Source organism: Pantherophis guttatus, chromosome 2, assembly GCF_059756535.1.
Source record: "Pantherophis guttatus breed Tessera chromosome 2, ASM5975653v1, whole genome shotgun sequence".
Lineage (NCBI taxonomy): Eukaryota > Metazoa > Chordata > Lepidosauria > Squamata > Colubridae > Pantherophis > Pantherophis guttatus.
In genome coordinates this window covers 227,992,229-228,015,491 of record NC_142064.1, presented here as the reverse complement: position 1 = coordinate 228,015,491, position 23,263 = coordinate 227,992,229, and the positions used below count along the sequence as shown (strand labels likewise).

Genomic DNA, 23,263 nt, shown 5'->3' with positions numbered 1-23,263 from the left:
TAGAAATGAAAGTGCTTGTTAACAGATTTGTGCTCAAAGACTGGATTTAAGTTGCTGGGATTTGAGAGCTGGGTGTAGAAAAGACTATCTTGCTTGATAAATCACAAATAAATTTGAGAAAGCTGTTCAAGAGATTTTATGGCTGTGAAAAGAAAAATTCTTTTATAATAATATGGCTTCCAAGCAAGGAGTTCCTGAAAGTGGTGGAGGCTCTCTAATGGCGTCAGAAATGATACAGAGAATTGATTCACAGAGCCAGGAGGATTTTTTTAGAGAACTTACAGAATTTATAAAGGAAGCCATGAATAACCAAATTGCAATTATTAATAACCAAACAGCAATCATGGAACAAAAACTTACAGAACTGGTGGAGGATATAAAAGCAATTGAGGATGTTTTTGAAGGAAAACACAATGACAATGCAGGAGACATTTTGACCAAAACAGAGAAGCTGGAACTGGCTGGCTCTCAAGAATCTTCAAACTTTCTTCCTTTTGGAATTAACTGACAGAACTTTTCAAAAATATAATTTGGAGCAGAAAGAAGTAGAAACTGACCAAAGGTTTTGGACTTTTCTTTGCAAACTGATAAATCTTATCGAGTCAATTCTTCGTTCTATGAACTGGCTGATTATATAAGCAAGAAGAGTCGATATGGGGGCTCTAAATCAGAGGAAATGGTTCCAAGAAAGGGACAAGTTTTAAAGATACATCAACCTCAAGTTAAAATTCAAAACCTCCTCAAAATAAAAGTAGGAGGGAGGAAGAAAGACTGGAAAAAATACAGAAAGATAGGAAGAATGGAAGATTAACTTTTTCTGGTCTAACTATTGATTTATTAATGATTAATTACAATGATTGAGTAAATGAATTAAGAAAATATAGAAATTCAATTAATGATTAATTAAGGTTTACTTATTGTTGTATTAAGATTTTTAGAATATTTGAATTTTGAGAATAAAAGTAGGAGGAAGAGTAAAATGATTAAGTAAATGAACTAAGAATATTTTACAGATGTATTACGAGATTTTTAGGGTTTGAATGATCTATTAGTGTTTGTTAATGTTTTTAAAACTCTTAGGGCTAAAGGATTATATGTTATTTTGAGTTTATAAAAAAGGGAGGCTGATGAATAATTTGTAGAAGGGGAGTTAAGGGGACTAGGGAGTTTTAAATCTTGCATTAAGTTAGCATATTTTAGCGTATGTTTGGTAAAATTTATACCGTGTTTTTGTTCTGGGAAGTCGGGGGTGGGGGGGTGGGGGGGTGGGAAGGGGGGGTTGAAGGCTGGGTTTATAAATGTTTATATCGAATGATTGCCTATATTGTATATTTGTCTGATCATAAAATAAAAACTTTTTTTTCAAAAAAAAATTTATGATTTAAATCGAGTTGATTTAAATCAAGCCTTTTTACTAGTGATTTAAATCAACTTGATTTAAATCAAATCCACCCTGTTTCTAACCAACGTAGCTGACAACTTTGTTGTCCAAAAGGTAGAGGAGGGAACTAGAGGGACAGCCATACTGGACTTAATTCTTACAAACAGAGAAGAAGCGATAGAGAGAGTTGAAATTGCAGGAACCTTGGGTGAGAGTGACCATGTCACACTAGAATTAAACATAACATAAACACAAGCAATAGAATATAATGACCCCAGAGTGTTAGATTTTAAAAGAGCTGATTTTTATAAACTCAGAGAGAATTTGGGAAAGTTTCCTTGGATGAAAATCCTAAAAGGGAAAACAACTCAAGAATCTTGGGAAACCCTAAAAAGTACAATCATAAAAGCCCAGACCAACATAATACCACTGAGAAAGAAAAAGAAGAAATCCAAGAAGAAACCAGCATGGCTGCACAAAGATCTCTCTGACAAATTGAAAGACAAAAAGGACAAGTACAAAAAATGGAAAGAGGGACACATAACTAAGGCAGAATATCAGTAGACAGCCAGAATCTGCAAAGATGAAGTCAGGAAAGCAAAGGCTTAGAATGAACAAAGACTTGCAATTAAAGTCAAAGATAATAAAAAAAAAGTTTCTTCCAATATATAAATAACAAGGGAAAAAAATCAAGGAAACTGTTGGTCCACTAAAAGAGAAGACGGCAAGGAAGTAACAGGCAACAGAGAGAAAGCAGAACTGCTTAACTCATTCTTTGCATTGATCTTTGGCCCAATCTACCAAAAACGTAACTGTAAAAGACACACTAGAAATAAAAATTAAAATAAGCAAAAAAAAAAAAAAAAAAAAAAAAAAAGGTAAGAGAATACTGTCTGATCTTCATGAATACAAATCACCGGGACCTGACGGATTACATCCCAGAGATCTAAAGGAGCTGGCAGAGATCACCTCAGAACCACTGCACCACATCTTTCAAAAATCCTGGAGCACTGGGGAACTACCAGAGGACTGGATAAGAGCTGATGTGGTTCCCATCTTCAAAAAAGGGAGGGAAAAAAAAAACAGACCCAGGAAACCTCAGACCAATCAGCCTAATATCAATACCCGGGAATAAAACAAACAGATCTGCCAACATCTAGAAATAAGTAAAGTAATAATTAACTGTCAGCACAGGTTTGTTAAAAACAGATCATGCCAAACCAATCTTATTTCATTCTTTAACATAGTGACTAAATTAGTAGACCAGCAAAATACTGTGGATGTAATAGACTTCAGCAAGGAATTTGACAAAGTAGACCACAACCTACTTAGAAAAAAGTGGGATAGATAGCATCACCACCAGATGGATTCACAACCGGCTGACAAACTGTACTCAAGGAGTAGTCTTTAATGGGTCTAAGTCTACATGGAGGGAAGTAAGCAGTGATGTACCACAGGGTTCTGTCTTAGGCCCAGTATTTGTCAATATTTTCATAAACAACTTAGATAAGGGAATAGAAGGGGAATTTACCAAGTTTGCAGATGATACTAAGCTGGCAGGAATAGCTAACACCCTAGAAGACAGGCTCAAGATCCAGATGGATTTTGACAGACTTGAATACTGGCCCTATCTAATGAAATGAAATTCAATGTAGAGAAAAGTAAAACCAAAATATAAAAAACCAAGCAAGAAAAACCAAAATATAAATATACAAATATAGACTGGGTGAAACCAGGGTTAATAGCAGTAACTGTGAGAGGGATCTTGGAGTCTTAGTGGACAACCAGCTAAATATGAGCCAGCGGTGTGCAGCATCAGCCAGAAAAGCCAATGCAATCCTAAATTGCATTAACAGAGAGATACAATCAAAATCAAGTGAAGTACTAATACCACTCTATAAAGCCTTAGTAAGACCACACCAAGAGTACTGCATCCAGTTTTGATCACCACACTATAAAAAAGATGTTGAGACTCTAGAAAAAGTGCAGAGAAGAGCAACCAGGATGATTAGGGGACTGGAGACTAAAACATATGAAGAACTGTTACAGGAACTGGGCTAGTCTAATGAAGAGAAGGACCGGGGGAGACATGACAGTAGAGTTCCAATATTTGAGGGGCTGCCACAGAGAGGAAGGGGTCAAGCTATTTTCCAAAGCACCTGTAGGCCAGACAAGGAATAATGGATGGAAACTGAACAAGGAGAGATTTATCCTGGAAATAAGGAGAAATTTTCTGACAATGAGAGCAATCAACCAATGGAACAGCTTGCCTGTGGGAGCTTCATCATTGAAGGCTTTCAAGAAGAGATTAGACTGCCATTTGTCAGAAATGGTGTAGAGCAGCGGTTCTCAACCTGGGGGTCGCGACCCCTTTGGAGGTCGAACGGCCATTTCACGGGGGTCGCCAAAGCCCTCTCTCACCCCCCCCATGCCTTCACTCACCCTCACCCTCTGCCTCTGCTGGATCGCCCGGTCGCCGTTCACTTACCCCACCCACTCCCAATCTATTGCTGCCTCCGGAGTCCCAGCTAATGGCTAGAGGGGAAAAAAACTTTAAATTCTTGCTGCCGGGCTTCAAAGACCCGCCCTACTCTCAGCTGTTTTGCGGAGGGCTCTGTTGCTAGCTAGCTGCAAAGAGGTAAATTCCTGGAGCAGATTTTTTTCCCCCTAGCTATGCTGAAAAAGCAAAGTTGAAAGTAAGCAGGGTCTTGGCTGTAACGTGACAAAATGAGGCAGAGAGATTTCTTTTTCCTCACCAAAAAAGGTAGATGCAAACTGCAAACAATGGGAAATTTAGGGCAAGAGGAGGTTCAAGATTTTAAAACACAGAAGAAAAAAAGCTCTATTTAACTAGGGAATTCTAATAATTGAGATACTATTAATTGCATATTGTGTTGAAAGCAGAAATGGTTAAGTTGTGGTTTGGAGGAATATATGGGGGAAATTATTTGGTTTATTATTATTGGTAAATATAATTAATTGATTTGTAAGAAATTGGATTGCATGGAAATAATTGGAATATTCATGTTCATATTGATTAATATACAAAAAAGGTAGTTATGTAACTAATTGATTTATATTAAAATGTTGAATTTGTATTAAACAACTGTATTACATAATTACATAATTAACCAATGTGAAGATGGATATAAAAATAGAAGGGGTATAATATAGAATAGAAGGGAAAAATTGAATTTGATTAAGATTAGAGATGAGGATGAAGGGTAATATTGGTTTTTTAAAAAAATAGATGAGGCATAAATATGGTAAAAAGGAAATATAGAAATTGTAAATTTAATTGACTAAATACTGTGTTGGAAGAAATATCCTTCTGGGTTCTGCTCCAAGTAGGGAAAAAGACACTGGAAACATGGAGACTGCTTGGAAAGATGGTTTAATGGTGGACAGGATCACATGGCTTGATGAGGCCCATTGTGTTAGTTTCTGTTGCTATTGTGTTGTAAATGTCCTTTGACAAAGGATTGAGTTTCTGCCTCTGGCCCATTAACAAAGGGTGGGGGGCAGGAAGGTGGGAGTTGCTTTGTCTGTAAAATATGCTTCTCCATTTCTCATACAGGAAAATATAATATTCTGCCTTTTTAATATTTCCCAAAATATTTCATTCTTCTAGGAAAGGGGTGGGTGCTAACCTCCTACAACTGTTTAAATTTGTGAACCGGCCAAATACTCTGTTCAAAGAAAATACGTTGTATGTTTGTATGTGTGTTTCTAATTATTGCTATTTATTGCTATTTGTTCTCTTTTATTCTTTAAAGTTTAACAATTCATTCTTTATCTTAATATCTTAATATTTGTTTGGGGTTGGCTTTCTTCCCTTTCATCTTTTTTATTGTACAGCAATCTTTCTCCTCAAACCTACCACCTCTGTCTTTTCTTTCTTACTTACTTTCTCTTCCCCCCTTCTTCTTCTCCCTACTTCCTCTTTCTTTCTCCTTCTCCTCCTCTCTTCCTCCCTCTCTTACCTTCACTCCTACTCTAATTTCCCTTCCCTTCTTTATCCCTCTCTATTGCTGTATCCTTTTATGCATATGGACTACTCAGAGGGCTGAAAAAGTTATTTTTGACTGGTCCTCGCACTTTTGACCAGTCCTCGAACTTACGACTGTCCTCACATTTTACGTTTTTTGCCCTATCTTATACCATGTTGAAGAGAAGCAGTAGTGAAATGAGTGACATGGTTGTTAAGAATGCTGCACAGGCATAAATGTGAGGATGGTCATAAGTGTGAGGACCAGTCAAAAATGACTTTTTTCAGCCCTCTGAGTAGTCCCTATACACATAGCCATGGCCACCCAGTCACATGACCAGCTAGCCACGGCCACTCAGTCACATGACCTCTAAGCCACGCCCACAAAATAAGCCACACCCACAGAACCGGTAGTAAAAAAAATTAGAACCCACCCCTGGTTGGGGGTCACCACAACATGAGAAACTGTATTAAAGGGTCGTGGCATTAGGAAGGTTGAGAACCACTGGTGTAGAGTCTCCTGCATGGGTGGGGGGTTGGACTAGATGATTTACAAGGTCCCTTCCAACTCTGTTAATCTGTAATCTGTAATCCTTTTCTATACTTTCTGTTAGCATAATTTTACTCACTTCTATGGAACTCTGTTATATCTTTCAATATCTTATACCCATCTTCCACAGTTTCTATTGTGAGGTTAAACTACTTTTTAATACTTTTTCTTTCATACAGGACATCTTTTCCTACAGTTGTCCTATAGTCATTAATGTATTTCATTTTTTTCCTTTTCTTCTATGTCTACTTTTTAAAGCTCCACTCTTGACAGTATCCAAAACTGTTCTGTGTCACATCAGAGCCTCTCATTACTCATGGGTCTTTCAGTAATTCTCCCAGTCATTCATCATAAACAATCAAATAAATCATCATTTAATAGGCATATGCTTAAACCTGTATTCAAACAAACAACATTTTTTCTAAATTATCAATCATTCCCAATCATTCCAGGGTTTCTAAATTATCTATTTATACTACTAAATTATTACTTTTATCGTCTGAATCCCATCCACCCATTCATATCATTTAATTGAATAATTTTCCCCCTGTTCACATTAGTTTACATCACAAATTATTTTCCCCAAACTAATCCCTAGTTCTTCCATTATCACCATTCAGTGAAGTCGAATGGGCCACTAATACCAAAATACAAATTCTTACCTTTCATATGTCTTTACAACATTCCCTGATCACAAACAAAATATTTTTGGCACAATTTGGCCAACACCAGAAGCATTATCAAAACCTAGTTTTAGTCCTAACATGCTCAAGGTATGCGATATAATTTGGGATCACTATTTACAAGCCAAAATACATTCATAGTACCTCTCAGCAACTACAAGTATATGCAGTTATTAACACAATCATGGTGTTTATTAATAATTTAAAATTGGAACGTGGACAGATATATACATTTTTAAAGTAGGGTAAACATGCTATTTCTTCTGAAAGGTTTAAGAAAAGAAATACTATCAGAGAAGATCTCTGAAGGGAATGTTATGAATGAAGCTAAAAGGTTTTCAAACTGAATTACTTTTTATAGTTTTTATATCATCAAAAGATACACAAACAGTTTTGTAATTGGCACCCTGAACTTTGTTTTTGGATCTAGTTTCTGCAATTATCCTTCTTAATTATTCAAATTGCACACCTAGATTTATGTAATATTTTATAATGTTAATTGACTTCCAAATAATTTTATTTTTCCTTTGAAAAACTATTTAATGGGTAATTTATGTTTAATTTCTGTATATTCTTGTTCTTTTTTTGACTTGAGCTTAATATTTTTCCTTTGTGTTTTATTGAAAGCCAAATGAAATTTGCAAAAAAGTGTATCTAGTCTAACTCATTATAGCTTTTCATATGTTGTACAACTAAAATTGTGAAGCTTGACAATGCAGCTTCAATACAGGTAGTCCTCAAGTCACAACCACTTGTTTAACGATTGTTCGAAGTTACAACGGCACTGAAAAAAAGTGACTTATGACCGGTTTTCACACTTATGGCGCTTGTAGCATCCCCACAGTTATGTGATCAAAATTCAGGTGCTTAGTAACCGGCATGTATTTATGATGTTTGCAGTGTCCCGGGGTCCTGGGTTTGGAAGCTTCTGACAAGCAGAGTCAATGGACGAAGCCAGATTCATGATCGACTACATGATTCGCTTAACAACTCTGGCAAAAAAGATTATAAAATGGGCACAACTCACTTAACAACTGCTTTGCTTAGCAGTGAAAATTTTGGGGTCAATTGTGGTCAGAAGTCGAGGACCACCTTTACAGCATTTGCTTTAGTACAACAAATGAAATATTTTATTTTAGAGATTCCATTCAATACATACAGTATTTATCAATGGAAAAAGAAAGCACATTCTTACCCTAGTGCTTGAAAAGCAGGAATGGACCTGGCCCAATGCATGGAAAGAAAAAGTAACCGTGATGCAGACTCACAAATGTAATGCACATTCAGGTACTCTGGCATTGGGCTAGGCATGGTTAACTACAAGAGAACAACATGAAGTTTATTACAAATATATATATTTTAAAATCACTGCTATATTAATCAATATAATATAGAACCAGAAAAAAACACATCCTTTTTATAATGAATGAACATCTCTTTAAACATTCACATAGTTTTATCAATATTTTTGATAATTAAAAAAAATGTTTTTCACTCAAATGGAAGTTGAAAAAATCCTTACCATGTATTATTGAAAAAGAATTATTTGCATTTTAAATAACTGCAGTGCTTCAATGTAGTTAGGGGTCACAATTTACAACGATAATGTGGAAAACAGATATCCTTCACTTACAGCAGTTTATTTAGTGACCATTTGAAGTTACAATGGCACTGAAAAACATGAGTTATGGCCATTTTTCACACTTACGACCTAGTCACATGATCAAAATTCAGACACTTGGCAACTGACTCATATTTATGACGGTTGCAGTGTCCCAGGTCATGTGATCACCTTTTGACAAGCATGACCTGAATAAGAGCCGAGGTGGCGCAGTGGTTAAAGTAGCCCGCAGCACTGCAGGCTACTTCAGCTGACTGCTAGCTGCAGTTCGGCAGTTCAAATCTCACCGGCTCAAGGTTGATTCAGCCTTCCATCCTTCCAAGGTTGGTAAAATGAGGACCCAGATTGTTGGTGGCAATATGCTGACTCTGTAAACCGCTTAGAGAGGGCTGTAAAAGCACTATGAAGAGGTATATAAGTCTAAGCGCTATTGCTATTGCTATGACAAGTCAATGGGAAAGCCGGATTCATTTAACAACTGTGTTACTAACTTAACAACTGCAGGGATTCACTTAACAACTGTGGCAAGAAAGGTTATAAAATGGGCAATATTCACTTAACAAATGTGTTGCTTAACAACATAACTTTTGGGCTCAATTGTGGTTGTAAGTCAAAGACTACCTGTAATTAAATATAATGGTTCAAAATCAGAAGTTTAAAATGCAGCACTATAGAGCGAACATTTTTTTCAAAAAAATTACAGAATGGTCGCATTTGGTAGTTATATTTGATCCTTTTAATGAGTAAACACTGATCTGTTTCAACAGCACGTTAAGAATGTAATGTGATTTGATTTTATACATTATGAGAACTCATTTTTACAAGGAATTAGTTAATAATAAGCTCTGCCAAAACAAATCAGTGCGAGACAGACCTTAAATGTCACATGAGTATCTGTAAGAAGAGGTCCTTCAACTTCAATTATTGGAGTGGACTGATCCCTACTGATGACATGAATATTTCCACCACCTGCAGGATCCATCCCATCGGCTAGATTCTGTGCCGTGGCACCATCTGTAGTATTAAGTGCTTTAGCCAAAGTATCAAATGCCCTGCAAATAAGAATAATGTATCATATATACATCATATATGTTCTTATATTACATTTATCAGTGAGAAATAAAATAAAACCACTGAAATCTTGTCCATCAATCAATAACATCATCAACCCCCAAACAGAAAGTTATTTGCAGCTCTAAGAAAATTGCCAGGGTTTCCAGGCATACTTTACTGATTATTTGATGTGAATAAATGAAATGGGAGTGTAAAATAATGAAATGGAATGGATTCAAATGTGAACAGGATTCTTTGACATTGCAATACTATATGTACCCTTGTAATTATTTTTTTACACAGCATACAATCAACACTCTGTTTTTGTACTGTTCTTAATTACTTTTCAATATTCAACCGTGTTAAGAAATATCAGCTATCTTGATTCTTAAGTCTAACATGAGAATGAATTTCAAAAATGGCAATATCTTTTATCAATAATATTTTAGTTTCATCAATGAAAAAATATTTTTATAGTCAGAGATACAAATTAGAAACATTTCTAATATGAAGCACATACCTAGTAATCTCACTTGCAGATTGGTCTTCTTGTGGAATTTCTGAAGTATCTCCATTATTAAGAGATTCGTTAAGGCTGGCAAGTGATGTTACAACATTTGCTAGTGTTCCCAAAGCACCTTGGCTTGTCTCAGCCTACAAAAAAAATAAAAAAATAAAAATAACACTTTGAATTAAATGGCTGAGTTTCTTTAAATATAATCTGCCTGTTTCCTAATACAGATACAAAAGTAATTAAAATGAAGAGAATAAAATTACAAAGAAAGGTTTAGGAAATGTAAATAATATCAACCAAATAATATAACACACATCAGGGGGTTGATAAAGCCAGACCTATTTTTCATTACTATACTCTATTCTATAGTCGAGCAAGTAGCACTCAACTTACGACCGTTTGTTCAGGGACTATTCAAACTTATGATGGTGAGGAATAAATGATGGTTATGACCAGTCCTCAGAGTTCTGATTGTCCCAGCACCCTTGCACCCATATGATTGCAATCTTGGCAAATAGGTCATACAATGACCAGTTGCAGCACTCCATGATCATGTGATGATTGTGGCAACTTTCCCTGTTGACATACCCAGAAAGTCAGTGGGGAAGCCGACAGGAAAAGTTACAATTCTCTGGGGTAAATCTTCCAGTCCCTCTGCACTTATGTTCTACCAGCCACTTGCACTCCCTTGTGCACCAGCCACGTGTACTACCTCCCCAGGCCTGTGTTGCACCTGTGTGCAATCTCGCCTTGCAGTTCACATACCACTATGCACTCTTTTTTTTAAAAAAATTTTTTTTTGATTTATATGCCGCCCTTCTCCGAAGACTCAGGGCGGCTTACAATGTGCTCAGCAATAGCCTTCATCCTTTTGTATATTTATACAAAGTCAGCTTATTGCCCCCACAAACTGGGTCCTCATTTCACCTACCTTAGAAAGGATGGAAGGCTGAGTCAACCTTGAGCCTTGGCGAGATTCGAACCCTGCAGTAATTGCAGGCAGCTGGTCTTAATAAGCTTAATAACAGGGTGCCTTAAACCCCTGTACTACCAAGGCTCTTCCTGTGACTTGTCATACCTCCCTTGCCCCCTCATAGATCCTCCAAGCCTCACTATGCTCCTTGCTGCCGGGCTGCTAAATAGCTACCTGGGACTTGAAACTTCCTGCTGGCTTCCCCATTGAGTTGGTTGTAGGGAGCCAGCAGGAAGTTGCCTCGCTTAATGGCCATGAGATCTGTTTAACAACAATCAGGATAGCAGAGATTGCCATTGCTAAGCAGTGTGGTCAAGCTTTATGACCACATAGCTTAGCTACGGAAATTCTGGTCCCAAATGACATCAGTCAAGGATTTGAATATTAAATATATTTCTAAGCAGAAATTATCTATTAATGTATAAATTCTTCATAAACAATAAGACAGCAATTAGGAAAAGCAGGAAAACATGAGTTGTGCAATTAAATCTAAGGACGGCTACCTTGGGATCTGTAGCAAGTAGCACTGTACCATCATCCCGTATTAAAGGCTGCTGAATATTTACAAGCATCCCTGAATCAAGAAGACTGGCTGATCTGTTCAAGAGGATAAAAATAAGGAAAACAACAGTATGTTAATAAAGACCACAATATTCCTTTGTTACATCATTAACAGTAACATTGCAATCCATATTTTTGTGATTTCTGAAATTGTTGATCAAAATACTTTCTGGTTTTGCTTTTGCAGAAATTATATTGAACTGGCAGAAGGACTAGGAAAACAATTCCAGCAAAGCAGGGACAGGTCTTTAGGATGTGAACTCAGTCACATCCACCCTCTTTAGATCCATGTCCCTCTTGGCTTGTTAAAGCAACCTGCAGGGCATTGTGTCAGTGGGTTCTAGCAATGGTTAATTCTTCTCTTACTGCTTTATACTTTATACTCCTTAAAGAGGCCTTGGTTTATCCCCTTCTCAAGAAGACCTCATGATACAGGCAGTCCTTGATTTATCACCAAAATTGAGCCTGGGATTTTGGTGGTAATTGTGGTTGTTAAGCAGGTCATATGGCCTCACTCAATTTTACAACCATGTTTACAATTATTAAGCAAAACACGTGGTCAATCTATCATATCCAATGGGTGGTTCTTTTGCTGTTTTCTGCTGGAAAACGGCTAAAGTTACAAATTGTGGTCACATGACTATGAGACTGCAACCAGTGGCTAATGCAAGCCAGTTGCCAAGTGCCTAAAATGCATTCATGTGACCAGCCCAGGGGTGGGGGAGGGAAGCAATCACAACTTTGAGGATGGGTTGAAAGTAACTTCTTTTTACTCTATTGCAACTTCGAACAGTTCTTAAGTGACCAGTTGTTAAACAAAACTACCTGTACTGGACAATTTTCATCCACTACCTAACTTCCTCTATTTGGGGAAGATTGTTGAGAAAGTGGTTTGGCAGCAGCTTCAGAGGACCTCAGATGAAGCGGATTATCGGAATGCCTTTCAGTAGGGATTCAGACACATGTAAGGGATGGAAAAAGCACTGGTCACACTTTTGGATGATCTCTGGCAAGAGCAGGAAGAATGTTATGCATCCATCCTTGCCATATTTGATCGCTCTGCTGCCTTCAGTACAGTGTTGTGGTGGCCCACCTCCTTTTTCCAGCTCAATTCCAGTTGGTGATTGGATAGGAAAGATTCTGCCTTTGGCCCCTACTGTGTGGGGTGCTGCAGGCTTCAATGCGGTCTCTACTCCCATTCAGCTCTACTTGAGGATACTGAGTAATCACTTCTGTCACTATGGGGTGAAGTATCATCAGCACACTGATATATATTTCTGTCCTGGTGAATTAAATGATCCATGAACATCTTATTCCAGTGCCCGAGGCCGCCAAGAGTCTGGATGGGGAACAACAGGCTTCAGTTCAACCCTGGCAAGACTTGAGTGGCATTGGGTTTTGAGGCCTGACAGTTCTAGGAATATGCCATCTTTGGTGGTAGATGGGGTTGCAGTGCCCCAGACATATCTGATGTGTGATGTGGGGATCCTTCTGGACTTACGATGCCTGCGTAAAGCACATACATTTGTGGCTAGGAGGATCTTTTCGCAGTTTTGTCTGGTACATTAGTTGTACCTGCTCCTAGATCAAGGGCCTCTGCTCATCGTCACTCATACCCTAGTAATCTCCTGACTGGACTAGTGCAGTACACTCTACAGAGGGTTGCCCTTGAAGAGTATTTGAAAACTTCATCTGGTACAGAATTTAAATGGTCCCAGTCTTCTTGGCCTTTTATGAGATGTTAAAGACCTAGTTGTTTTCTCAATTTTTGTTGACACCAGTTTAGACATTAATGGCTGTGTGTTGCGTTATTTTGAGGGGACAGCACATTTACACTGTTATACAAGCTGTATATTCACTACTTTACATTGTAGCCAAGTGTCATTTCTTCAATGTTGTCACATGAAAAGATATACTTCAATATTTACAAAATGTGAGAGGGTGTACTCACTTCTGTGATATACTGTATATTCCAGGTTCAAGTCTTAACATGGTTCTCACCGTAAAAAAAACCAAAACCCCACACTGATCTCTCTCTCTCTCTGTAACAATTTATATTTTAGATATTGCATTATACTGTATATACTTATATATAAGTCCAGAATGTTAGGTGCCAAAATACATTCAAAATAATGGATTTGGATGGGCTTATTTACAAGTATATACAGTAGATTTTTTTCTTGAAGCATATATATAGCTTGTATACCATCATGGATAAATCCATTTAAGAATAAGATTTGAACATTTTGAATCTACATATCTGTGGATGGTCTTATCCTCAAGGATATACTATACCTATACACACAAGAAAATAGTTCTAAAATGAATGAAAAGAGTGTATGAAAATGAAATCTTTCTCATACTATTTTTTTTTGTTCCTTTTACTTATTATTATTTATTCTATGTTTTAATGTTGGACAAAATTAATAAGTAAAATAAAAATAGTGTTTCAATTCAAAAGGAAATAAAACTAGTTTTTGTTTAATTTAGTAACTTTCTGAATAATATTCAAATGTTTTCACAACTTAAATATTTAACTCTAAAAGGGCTTTAAAGACACATTCATTACTTACCTAGCCCCATCTTTATCTGCAACAAATGTTGGGGTTGCTATCAGAGGACTTCTTAAGTCCTTTCTAATATATATCTTTTCTGTTGAAGCAGCACAGTTGGTTGGTTTCTCACGCTGTACATCAAAAGGCTTCCTTTCACTCTGTACAGCTACATCAGAACACAACAAATACACATAGATTCTTAAAAGCATTTGCTCACATTTAAGCTTCATTTTAACCAAAGGTGTAGTCTATATACTGACTATTTCATCCTGTATCCATGTACCCTGTTCTGATACAAAGTTGTCTGGGGATGTTTTCTATAATATACTAATGGCACTAAACTATTTAGAACTTTATTTTATTTTAACAGATATTTAAAAACACAACCAAGAAAAAAAGGAAAAAAGAAATAAACAATGACAACAAAAAAGTAGAAATTTACAGGTTGTGTCAGATTAAGCAACGATTTTCAAATATGCAACACTACATACAAAAATAATTGTAAATCTTTTTCCATGTTATTTGTGGTCTCAGAAAAATAAAGCATAAATGCAACATTTTAAATGCAGGGGAAAAGCCCTGAAACAATTAGTAATGATACTAATTGTAAACTGGTATCAATTTTAATACCAATATCAGTTAACTAGTGAACAATTGTGAACCAACTTGAACAGTGTATCACACTAGATAGACATTTATGAAATATAGTTAAATTCAAAGGACATACAGAAACAGCCAAAGTATTGGTGACTCTTAGCATTTTTCCAAAGAATCCCAATTCTTTGTAAAGTAAAGTAAACTGAAACTGACACAAGTACAAGTTAGTCCCAGTTATAATTTGTGATGGTTGGAAAATGATCAGTTACATTACCAGCCCAATTTTATGATGTTTTTTACAGCAGTTGAAAAGTGAATCACTGTGGTTATGAAATGAATCTGCAGTTGTTAAACAAACCAATGGTTTGCTATGGGCACAGTTTTGCCAAAAAACCAGAAGTAAATGCTGGATTTCAGCAAAACTGTTGTAAAACACATTCACAGGACCATGGGACACTGCAGACAACTGTAAATGTGGCCCAGTTACCGAGTGCCTGAAGTGCAGTTACATCACCACGTGGTGGAGGGAACTCCTGAAACTTCAAATTTGGGTTTATGTCTATGGAGATTCTCAATGATCCAGCTCATGATTGTCTCAGAGATGCTTTTCCAAAAGCAACTGGACTTTCTTAGTACCAGTCAGACATTGCACATCCTGTCTTTGTTCTTGATCTGAACAACCAAGATGTTAGTGATTTATTTAACACTAGAGACTCTCTATTTTACCCTGTACTACAGCTACATTCCCCAGTTCTGCTGTCAGAATTGATCCCTTCAGCTTGTCCATTAGTTTTTTTAAAATAAACTACCATATTCAAGATATAAACTCTTCCCAAATCAGAATAATCATTTTGGTTTTGAATATCATCACATTTCCATCAATCAATATAGCAATTGAAACATATTACTGTTTCATTTACAGCACAAACCTCTGAACATTTGAAGATTTAAATGTAAAGCTCAGCCAAAGATTCATGTCAAACAGTTTGACTGGGACTATGCAAACAGTGTAATAATAGAAACAATAATAGAATAATAGAAACAATAGAAACAATTTTTAATCACAGAAATGACCAAACTCCTATCCATTATTTTTTGTTAGAAAAGAAACATGTTATGGACTGTAGACTCACATTCCATTTTCATTCCCATCTCAAGGCATTTTTTGAGCCGACAAAACTGGCAACGATTCCTGTGGTGTTTATTGATGATACAATCCTGGTTGCTGCGGCAACTATAGGTCAGATTTTTCCTCACACTTCTTTTAAAAAAGCCTTTGCATCCTTCACAACTGACAGCACCATAATGACGACCTTAAAAAAGAGGGGGGAAATCTAAGAAACTATGATGATTACAATAAAAAAGTACATTTTAAAACAATTTTTATTTATGCAATACTCACTGTTCAATGGTTCTGTCAGTTTGCTTTTAATCTTACAATTTTTATAAAATTGCATTTTTATAACTCAAAGGGCTTTCCTGGATTTTTTTGAGGTTCTACATCATAGTAGTACTGTTTTATATTATTGCAGTAAACTAAGATGTATTTGGTGTGTAAGCCAGTTAGAGGCTACATATGTCAGTCCTTCAGTTTCGATGGCAACTGGAGCTGGGATTGCAATCACTAAATGATAAAGTTGTAAAGAGTGACGTATCAACACCCTATCACTTAGCAACAGCAATTCAGATAGTCCCAGATGTTATCATAACTCTAACATAACATAATTCCACCTCCCTTTAATAAACAGGAAGCAGAAGGAGGGGGCGGCTGAGCATAGACTGCACATGAGTTGGGAATGTGCTATAATGCAGTGTAAGCGCAGGGAGGCCAGGAAAGAAAGGTGCTGATGGCTGTATGTCTAGTGTAATCTCAGGGAGCCGGGGAAGGAGGGTGCTGGTGGGGGTGAGCAAGTGAGGGGGAGGAAGAACATGGTGTGTGTGATAGTCAAGAAAAACCGGGAAGGGAAGAGCCTTACCCAAGCAACTTGAGACTTTCCCCACTGACTTCTCCTTTGACTTTACTTGTGGGAAGCCAGCAGAGAAGATTGGCAATTGTGATCATGTGACTGGGGGATACTGCAACCTGTTTTAAGTACGAGCTGGTTACCAAACAGCCAAATTTTGTTAACCTGACTGTGGGGACACTGCAATGGGTAGAACTTTGAGGACGGGTTATAAGTCCTTTCATTCAATGTCAACGTAACTTTTAACTATGAATGAATGGTCGTAACTTGACGACTATTTATATGACATTCATTCATTCATTCATTCATATACCTTGTCTGTTTGTCACCATGAAAGCACTCAGAATGGTGAATAACTGTAAAACCAAGCAATAAAATCTATGAATCTTTTAACAGAGCCAGCAGCCAAAGTTATGTTAATGCTGTCACTTAAAGCAAAACACATTCTCCCTGCCAGTCTAGATTGCAGTGTAGCTTCTTCCATGGTTCCTTAATTAGGATATTGTTTTTTTCTTGATTGCTTATCTGATGCCATTTCCTGCTTTTGGGGGGATTTTTTGATGGTATCTTTTAAATGGAACAGTTACAACCATCCTCAATTTAACTTTGTAAATCAACTTATGACCATAGACATAAAGTGGATCAGTATGTGACTGGAACTATTTTATGACCTTTTTTGAGTCAGTCGTTAAGTAACTGCCATGGTCATAAAAAGAACCCATTATTGCTATGGGTCATTTTTGCTGGAAACCAGAAGTGCAGAGTTTTCAGCAAAAATGGCATTGAGCCACTACTTATGGAACTGGCTCCATCCCATCACATTCGCCTGTATCACCCAATCAGACAGGAAAGATATGTTGCAGATCCAGTCAGTTAAAGAACTCTACTGGCAGGGTCTAGGAACAGAGACTTCTCTGCCGTTGCTCCCGCCCTTTGGAATATTCTTATCCCAGAGGTGAAGCGGGCCCTACTCTCCTGGCTTCCGAAATGGGGTTAAAACATGACTTTGGCCTTTGTATGGGGAGCTCAAAGGACCACAGTCGTAGGATTGGTTGGTGTCATGAGAAACCCCCCTTTACCTTTGTCAACTAATTTTTAGCAGAATTTAATTATTCATGCCTCCTTGAAAATGTTTATAATGTTTAAAATTTTAATTTTAAAACCTTAACAGTGTAATTTTCATATGCCGTTTTATATTTTAATGTTTTATTTTATGCCAGTCAGTGTCCCTCTTTGAGGGACATGGGCAGTTCATAAATATGAAATATAAATTAATAAATGAATATAAAATGCAGACATTTGCAGTACTCTATCAATGGCTGTAAATACAGGCCAGTTGCTGAGCGCCCAACATATGATCATGTGACAATAGGGGGGCAGCCATCAGAAATTCGGAACTCGGTCATTTGGGGGGGGGGGAGAGGCTGTTGTAACTTCAAAAAGTCACTAAGTGATCGCTGGTAAATTGAGGATATCTGTATGTAAATGGGGTTTATCTCTGCCTGTTGATGGTTGATTTGTCAATGTGTCAAGTACCCAAGGAATCCCTAACATCTTTGGATTTGACAATCTCAAATATCAAGTTTCCCAATTGAAATTGTGACTGAATTTGTGAGAAATTAAAGATCTTTCACCATGACATCATGCGTTCTACCAATTTTCTACATGTTTGTCCCGCATAGTGGTTGTTAGTTACCTAGTTTGGTATTCAAATATCTGCAGGAAAACAACCAAATTCAGAAGGCAATGAGAACCTAACAGTTAACTCTAAACTACATATATTCTTCAGTACTGAAATTTAGCTTTCCATGTTAATGTTATGAGTCTTGTGAAAACAGAACTAGAATCTTGTCAGAACTTATTCCTGTCTGGAGCATATTCTGATAAGGCTCCAGATTTGAGGGTGCAAGTATAATGGCTTGTACCTGCAAATTTGATTCTTTCAAAATATGCTCCCACTTTGCCTTGAAGGCTGAAGCAAAGTAATGATTGTGCAGACAGGTAGTCCTCAACGTAAACCCATTCATTTAGTGACTGTCTGAAGTTGTAACAGCACTGAAAAAAGTGACATGACCGTTTTTTGCACTTACGACCGTTACAGCAGCCCCATGGTCACGGGATCAAAATCTGGATGCTTGGTCACTGGCATGTATTTATGATGGCTGCAGTGTCCCAGGGTCACACAATCACCTACTGCGACCTTCAAAGAAGCAAAGTCAATGCGGAAGCCAGATTCACTTAACAACTGTGTTACTAACATAACAACTGCAGAGATTCACTTAACAACCATGACAATAAAAGTTGTAAAATGGGGCAAAACTCACTTAACAACCGTCTTACTTAGCAATGGAAATTTTGGGCTCAATTGTGGTTGTAAGTCAAGGACTACTTGTAATTACTGCTATTAATAGCAATATGAATCCAAAATAAATATACAACAATAGTGGCTACCTCAAAAATAGTTTTGTCCATTTTTCAATAATTTTGTAAAAGTAAACAAGCTTAACCCAACCATTACAAAAATAGTTTTAAATATGATTGCTTTACTGTTCAGTCCTAAAGAAAACATTATATTTTATAAAGTTGCATTGTTGTATAAATGTACCATTTGATATACAATTACAATTTAATTACTCAAAGCACTATTTATTTCTTGTTCAGATTTATCAACATACACATTTATTTATCATCTTGGGGTTTATGATAATGCAAAATTTGACAAACCTTATTCAGATAGTTTATAGGGGATGAGGAGAAAAAAGTTCTGAATATTTCTCATTCTTGTCTGGGGCTTTATTTATATTAGTGCTCTTTGCCTATTCCTTCAAAAAATGCTCACTAGCTATGGTCAAGCGGCTTTATCATGATGTATTTTTTAAAAAATAAATACTTATTGCACTAGTATTACCCTAGTATTCTCAAGTTTCTTTTGTTCTGGAAAATAACTGAAGAGCTATGACTCAAGCAGAAAGAAGAAAAATTATTCTGATGATATGGCTAGTTGGTTTTAATAAAAAGTCACTATTTATGTGTCTTTTGCATTAACTCAATCAGGAGAAATATTCCTGTGAACTGCACAAAAACAACACAAGCAAAACTTTCAATCAAGCAAATTACTGAAATCTACAAACTGACCAATGAAAAATCTAGACAATCAGCATTCGCCTTCTGAAATAATCTGCACCCAATAAATTAGTACATTGAAGAATTACACTGGTACCATTCATGGCCTCATCTTGATTTGAAAATTCCCTACCTAGTTTTTATTATAATGAATCAGCCAACTGAAAACTCAGTCAAAAAGACAAAAATGAAAGAAAGCTTCTATCTGTTCTTTAGGACATGTGTTGTATTCATTGTTTAGTGATCCTTTCTTCTGTCCTATTTTAAGCAGAGCCAAAATCATTGTGTGTCTTGTGCTCTTCACCTTACTTCCTTTGAACTTAAGTCCATTTTTTAAAAAAATCAAATGGTTTTTAACATGGAACCAAAAGTATTCAAACATTTAATTGAGTCAGTCTAAAATCTTCCCAGACATTATCTTCTATTCTTTCGCTCTGAGGCCAAACCAGTACTTCAAAAATTAGATTTTGTCTCTTTAGTTTAATTGTATCACTTTGCTTCTTTCAGCACCCCATGAAATTCCATTGTTAGGCAATACAATTTTCATGATGCTGCGCCTCTCTACTGAGAACCACAGCAAAGTTCCTGGGAGCTCTGGAAGATATTCTCACTGCGTATGTGACTAAAAGGTATGTGCATTTAGGGGCCAGGAAGTCTATGGAAAATGAACAATATCACCATTACAAGTCAGGTTTTTTTTTTACTTTCTTGAAGAATCCCTTCTGCCAAAAAAGTTTCTTCTGTTTTTATCGTCACCAAACCTGCCTTTCAGTGAAAGATTAGTTCTGTGTGAGTGTTTAGGCAAATGTGTTCTTTCAACCAAGTAACTTGGCATCTTACCTGATGCTTTGTCTCCACAGACAACACAGTACTCTACTACCTGTGGCCGCTGGACATCAGTTTTAGCTAATAAACGTTCCACAGAGGCAGAATCAGTGACAATCTAAAATGAAACATTTAAAAATTTGTAGTATAATTTCTATTTGAAACTGTATTTAAAAGATGTTGCAAATTTTTAAACATAAAACACAGCTGTGCCACAGTTGTGCAACTGCATAATAAACATGCAGAAAGGGAAGAAATGTGGAAAAATTATTAAAAAAAATAACAGTATAGCATAGCCAGCAAGAAAAAGGCTTAAAGGTTTGCATGGTAATTGATGGCATGATAATGTAAAGGAAAGTTATAGTGATTCATACACATGGCAGCCATCTACTAATTGCCTCAAGACAATGTAAACCACTGCCTCTTGCCTTGTTTGCATAATATGACAATATTGATCTATATAATCTTAATCACACCTTTAGTTTTATTTCTATGTTTTGAAATCATCTGATTTTTGTTGAGCTGATAGTATTTTAGCAATATGATATGGAGACTAGAATATAAATTTTATAGACCCATGCTAATTAGTTAAAGTAAAAGCCATTTTTCTGCATGTTCTTAAGTCTGAATATCCAATATATGTATCATTCTTTAACTGTGGTGTTTACCTGTATTCTGCCTGGTACAATATTATCTGTGGTAGTAAAAATAAGTTGCTTGGTATTAGAAGTCTCAGGTGTAGCTAGTATTACTTTCCCTGTTCCAGTACCATCTGGACTAGCAAGTATAAATTGTTGCTTTGGGGATACTGATGAATCCACTGCTGTCACTATTTGAATTTTCTGCCCTGTTTGCTGATCTGTGACAATCTATAACAAAAACATTATTGTGCGAGAATAAATTTAATACATTAAAAAAATAAATTTAAAAAGCTTTAAGTTCACTTTTAAGAATTATATGCCATTATTTAAGGATGCTGTTTTTCCTGTTACCAAATTATGGATGCAGGTTATGCAAAAAAGAAATAAATGCTACAGTAAAAATGGAAAGATTCTATCAACAGGTGTTTCGAATATGTACATGATTACTCAAAATGAAACAAGAAACTGTCTTCAAACATGTATTGTCCACCAGTACATACATAGAAAAGAAGGCTCTCCCACAAGATGCTTACAAAAACATAGTTCCAATAATAAAATAAAACCTCTCAAGTAGTAGATCACTTTCTCATAGTAAATCTGCTCTTTGTACACTGTTACTAAATAACTGTCAGGTTTCGATGTCATCTCAAATAAATTGCACTCCCAAACAATTAATCTTTGCTGAAATATTCCATTTATTGAGTACGACAGATCTGGCCCCGACTTCATCGTAGCCGATACTAACCCTCTGACCCCCAAATCCTTCCCTTTCCGTTCCCCAATTCTCATCTTCTCATTGGCCATCTTCCAAGTCAGTCTCCCCAGCTTCCGACCTCAACCCAAAGGAATGTCCCCCTCCCATCCCATCTCCTAGGGGATATTATCTACAGAGAAAATAAGTAGGTGAAAAGTCAAGCCTCGTCTCCTCCTTTTTATGGCAGCATCAGAATGCTGACAATAACTATAAAATTATATATTAGGTTTGAAATTATTATATAAAAGAAAAAAATTAAATTAAAATGCTCTGTTATTTGATGCTACATATTAAGCAGAAAGAGATGAAACAGACTATATTTAGAAGACAAGTCTATACCTGAATACGTTGTGGTGATGATACAGTGGAATCTGTGGAGATTATCTGGATGCGCTGGGAAGGGCTGGTCATCACTGGAGTTTCAGATAAGGTTGACTGGACAGTTTGGACCTAGAATGATTTATGAAAAAATACTTTACAATGAATATTATATAACTTAATATTTTATTAAATAATTGAAATCATTTGATTGGGGAAATGTACAGCACAGTGCACATTCAAGATTCTCCATGTTATAAGGCACTTATTTTGCTTCCAAACTCCAAAGAATGCCTTCCAAATCAGTTCCACAGGCTCTAAGGGATTCAGAAGAGAAGCTGGTATGCTGAATGTGGTATCTATGTCATTTTATTTTTGCATTGTAGACTAGAACCTTCCATCAGAAAGAAAAGTTTCAGACACAGTGCACTAATAAAACTGTTTCATGCATTACCATTCTCTTAATAGGGAATCCAGGAAATGGAATTCAATTACCTATCTCTTTTGATGTAAAGATAAGGATGTGAAGATAAGGATATATGTGGCATTGATTAAAAAGAAGTATTATTTAAAGGTAATAATGTAAACTATTTGAAGGCTATATGCCCTCGGAGACCAAAGTATCAAGCACATTTTAATATATTACAGCCCAATGCAACAGCTAAGATAAATGGATAATTAAATAATTATTAAAATTATAATTATTTTAAAATTAAGTTTATGGTCAGAAGATAAAGCATAGAAGATAAAACTAAAATACTGCCTGTATTAAAGCAACCAGAAGAATAAATAAAGAGCATTAAAACCAACCAACCAAGCCAAAAGGAATACAAATCACCTTAGAGGAAACAAATTAACAAGACTGCTATATAATTAACTGTCTTGCAACAACAGCAATTACAAGAAATTTGGTAACCCTTATACAAATATTTACTGAGCTGTCAGCTAAAAGAAACCAAGTGATCTTTCTGATCTTGGGTGACTATATGCCATGTCCGTTAAAAAAAAAAAAGACACTTCAAGTCCTGTGAAACTGTTTCTATTTCCTCTAGGGGCATAGGTAAAATCATTCTTGTGTTGGAACGTTTCGAAGTCTTTCTTCAAAGAGGAGGACAAAGCATTACCGTCCCATAATGCTTTACAGTACTCTCTGGATAGTTTA

General features: G+C 36.3%; 1 protein-coding gene across 5 annotated transcripts in view; it reads right to left on the bottom strand.

Moving 5' to 3' along the window:
* NR2C2 (nuclear receptor subfamily 2 group C member 2) overlaps nucleotides 1-23,263 on the bottom strand; it is a 61,205-nt gene that overhangs the window by 10,745 nt on the left and 27,197 nt on the right. For all 5 annotated transcript variants that reach the window (XR_015731679.1, XR_015731678.1, XM_060688284.2 and 2 more), the window contains 9 exons: nucleotides 22,123-22,233; nucleotides 21,057-21,257; nucleotides 20,404-20,506; nucleotides 15,610-15,789; nucleotides 13,898-14,045; nucleotides 11,267-11,360; nucleotides 9,797-9,930; nucleotides 9,098-9,275; nucleotides 7,798-7,919 (listed from right to left, as the gene is read on the bottom strand). Coding sequence is in view for 3 of the 5 variants with exons in the window: in XM_060688284.2 (XP_060544267.1) it covers nucleotides 7,798-7,919; nucleotides 9,098-9,275; nucleotides 9,797-9,930; nucleotides 11,267-11,360; nucleotides 13,898-14,045; nucleotides 15,610-15,789; nucleotides 20,404-20,506; nucleotides 21,057-21,257; nucleotides 22,123-22,233 (1,271 nt within the window). In the remaining 2 variants the exon portion in view is untranslated. The remainder of the gene's footprint in view (nucleotides 1-7,797; nucleotides 7,920-9,097; nucleotides 9,276-9,796; nucleotides 9,931-11,266; nucleotides 11,361-13,897; nucleotides 14,046-15,609; nucleotides 15,790-20,403; nucleotides 20,507-21,056; nucleotides 21,258-22,122; nucleotides 22,234-23,263) is intronic.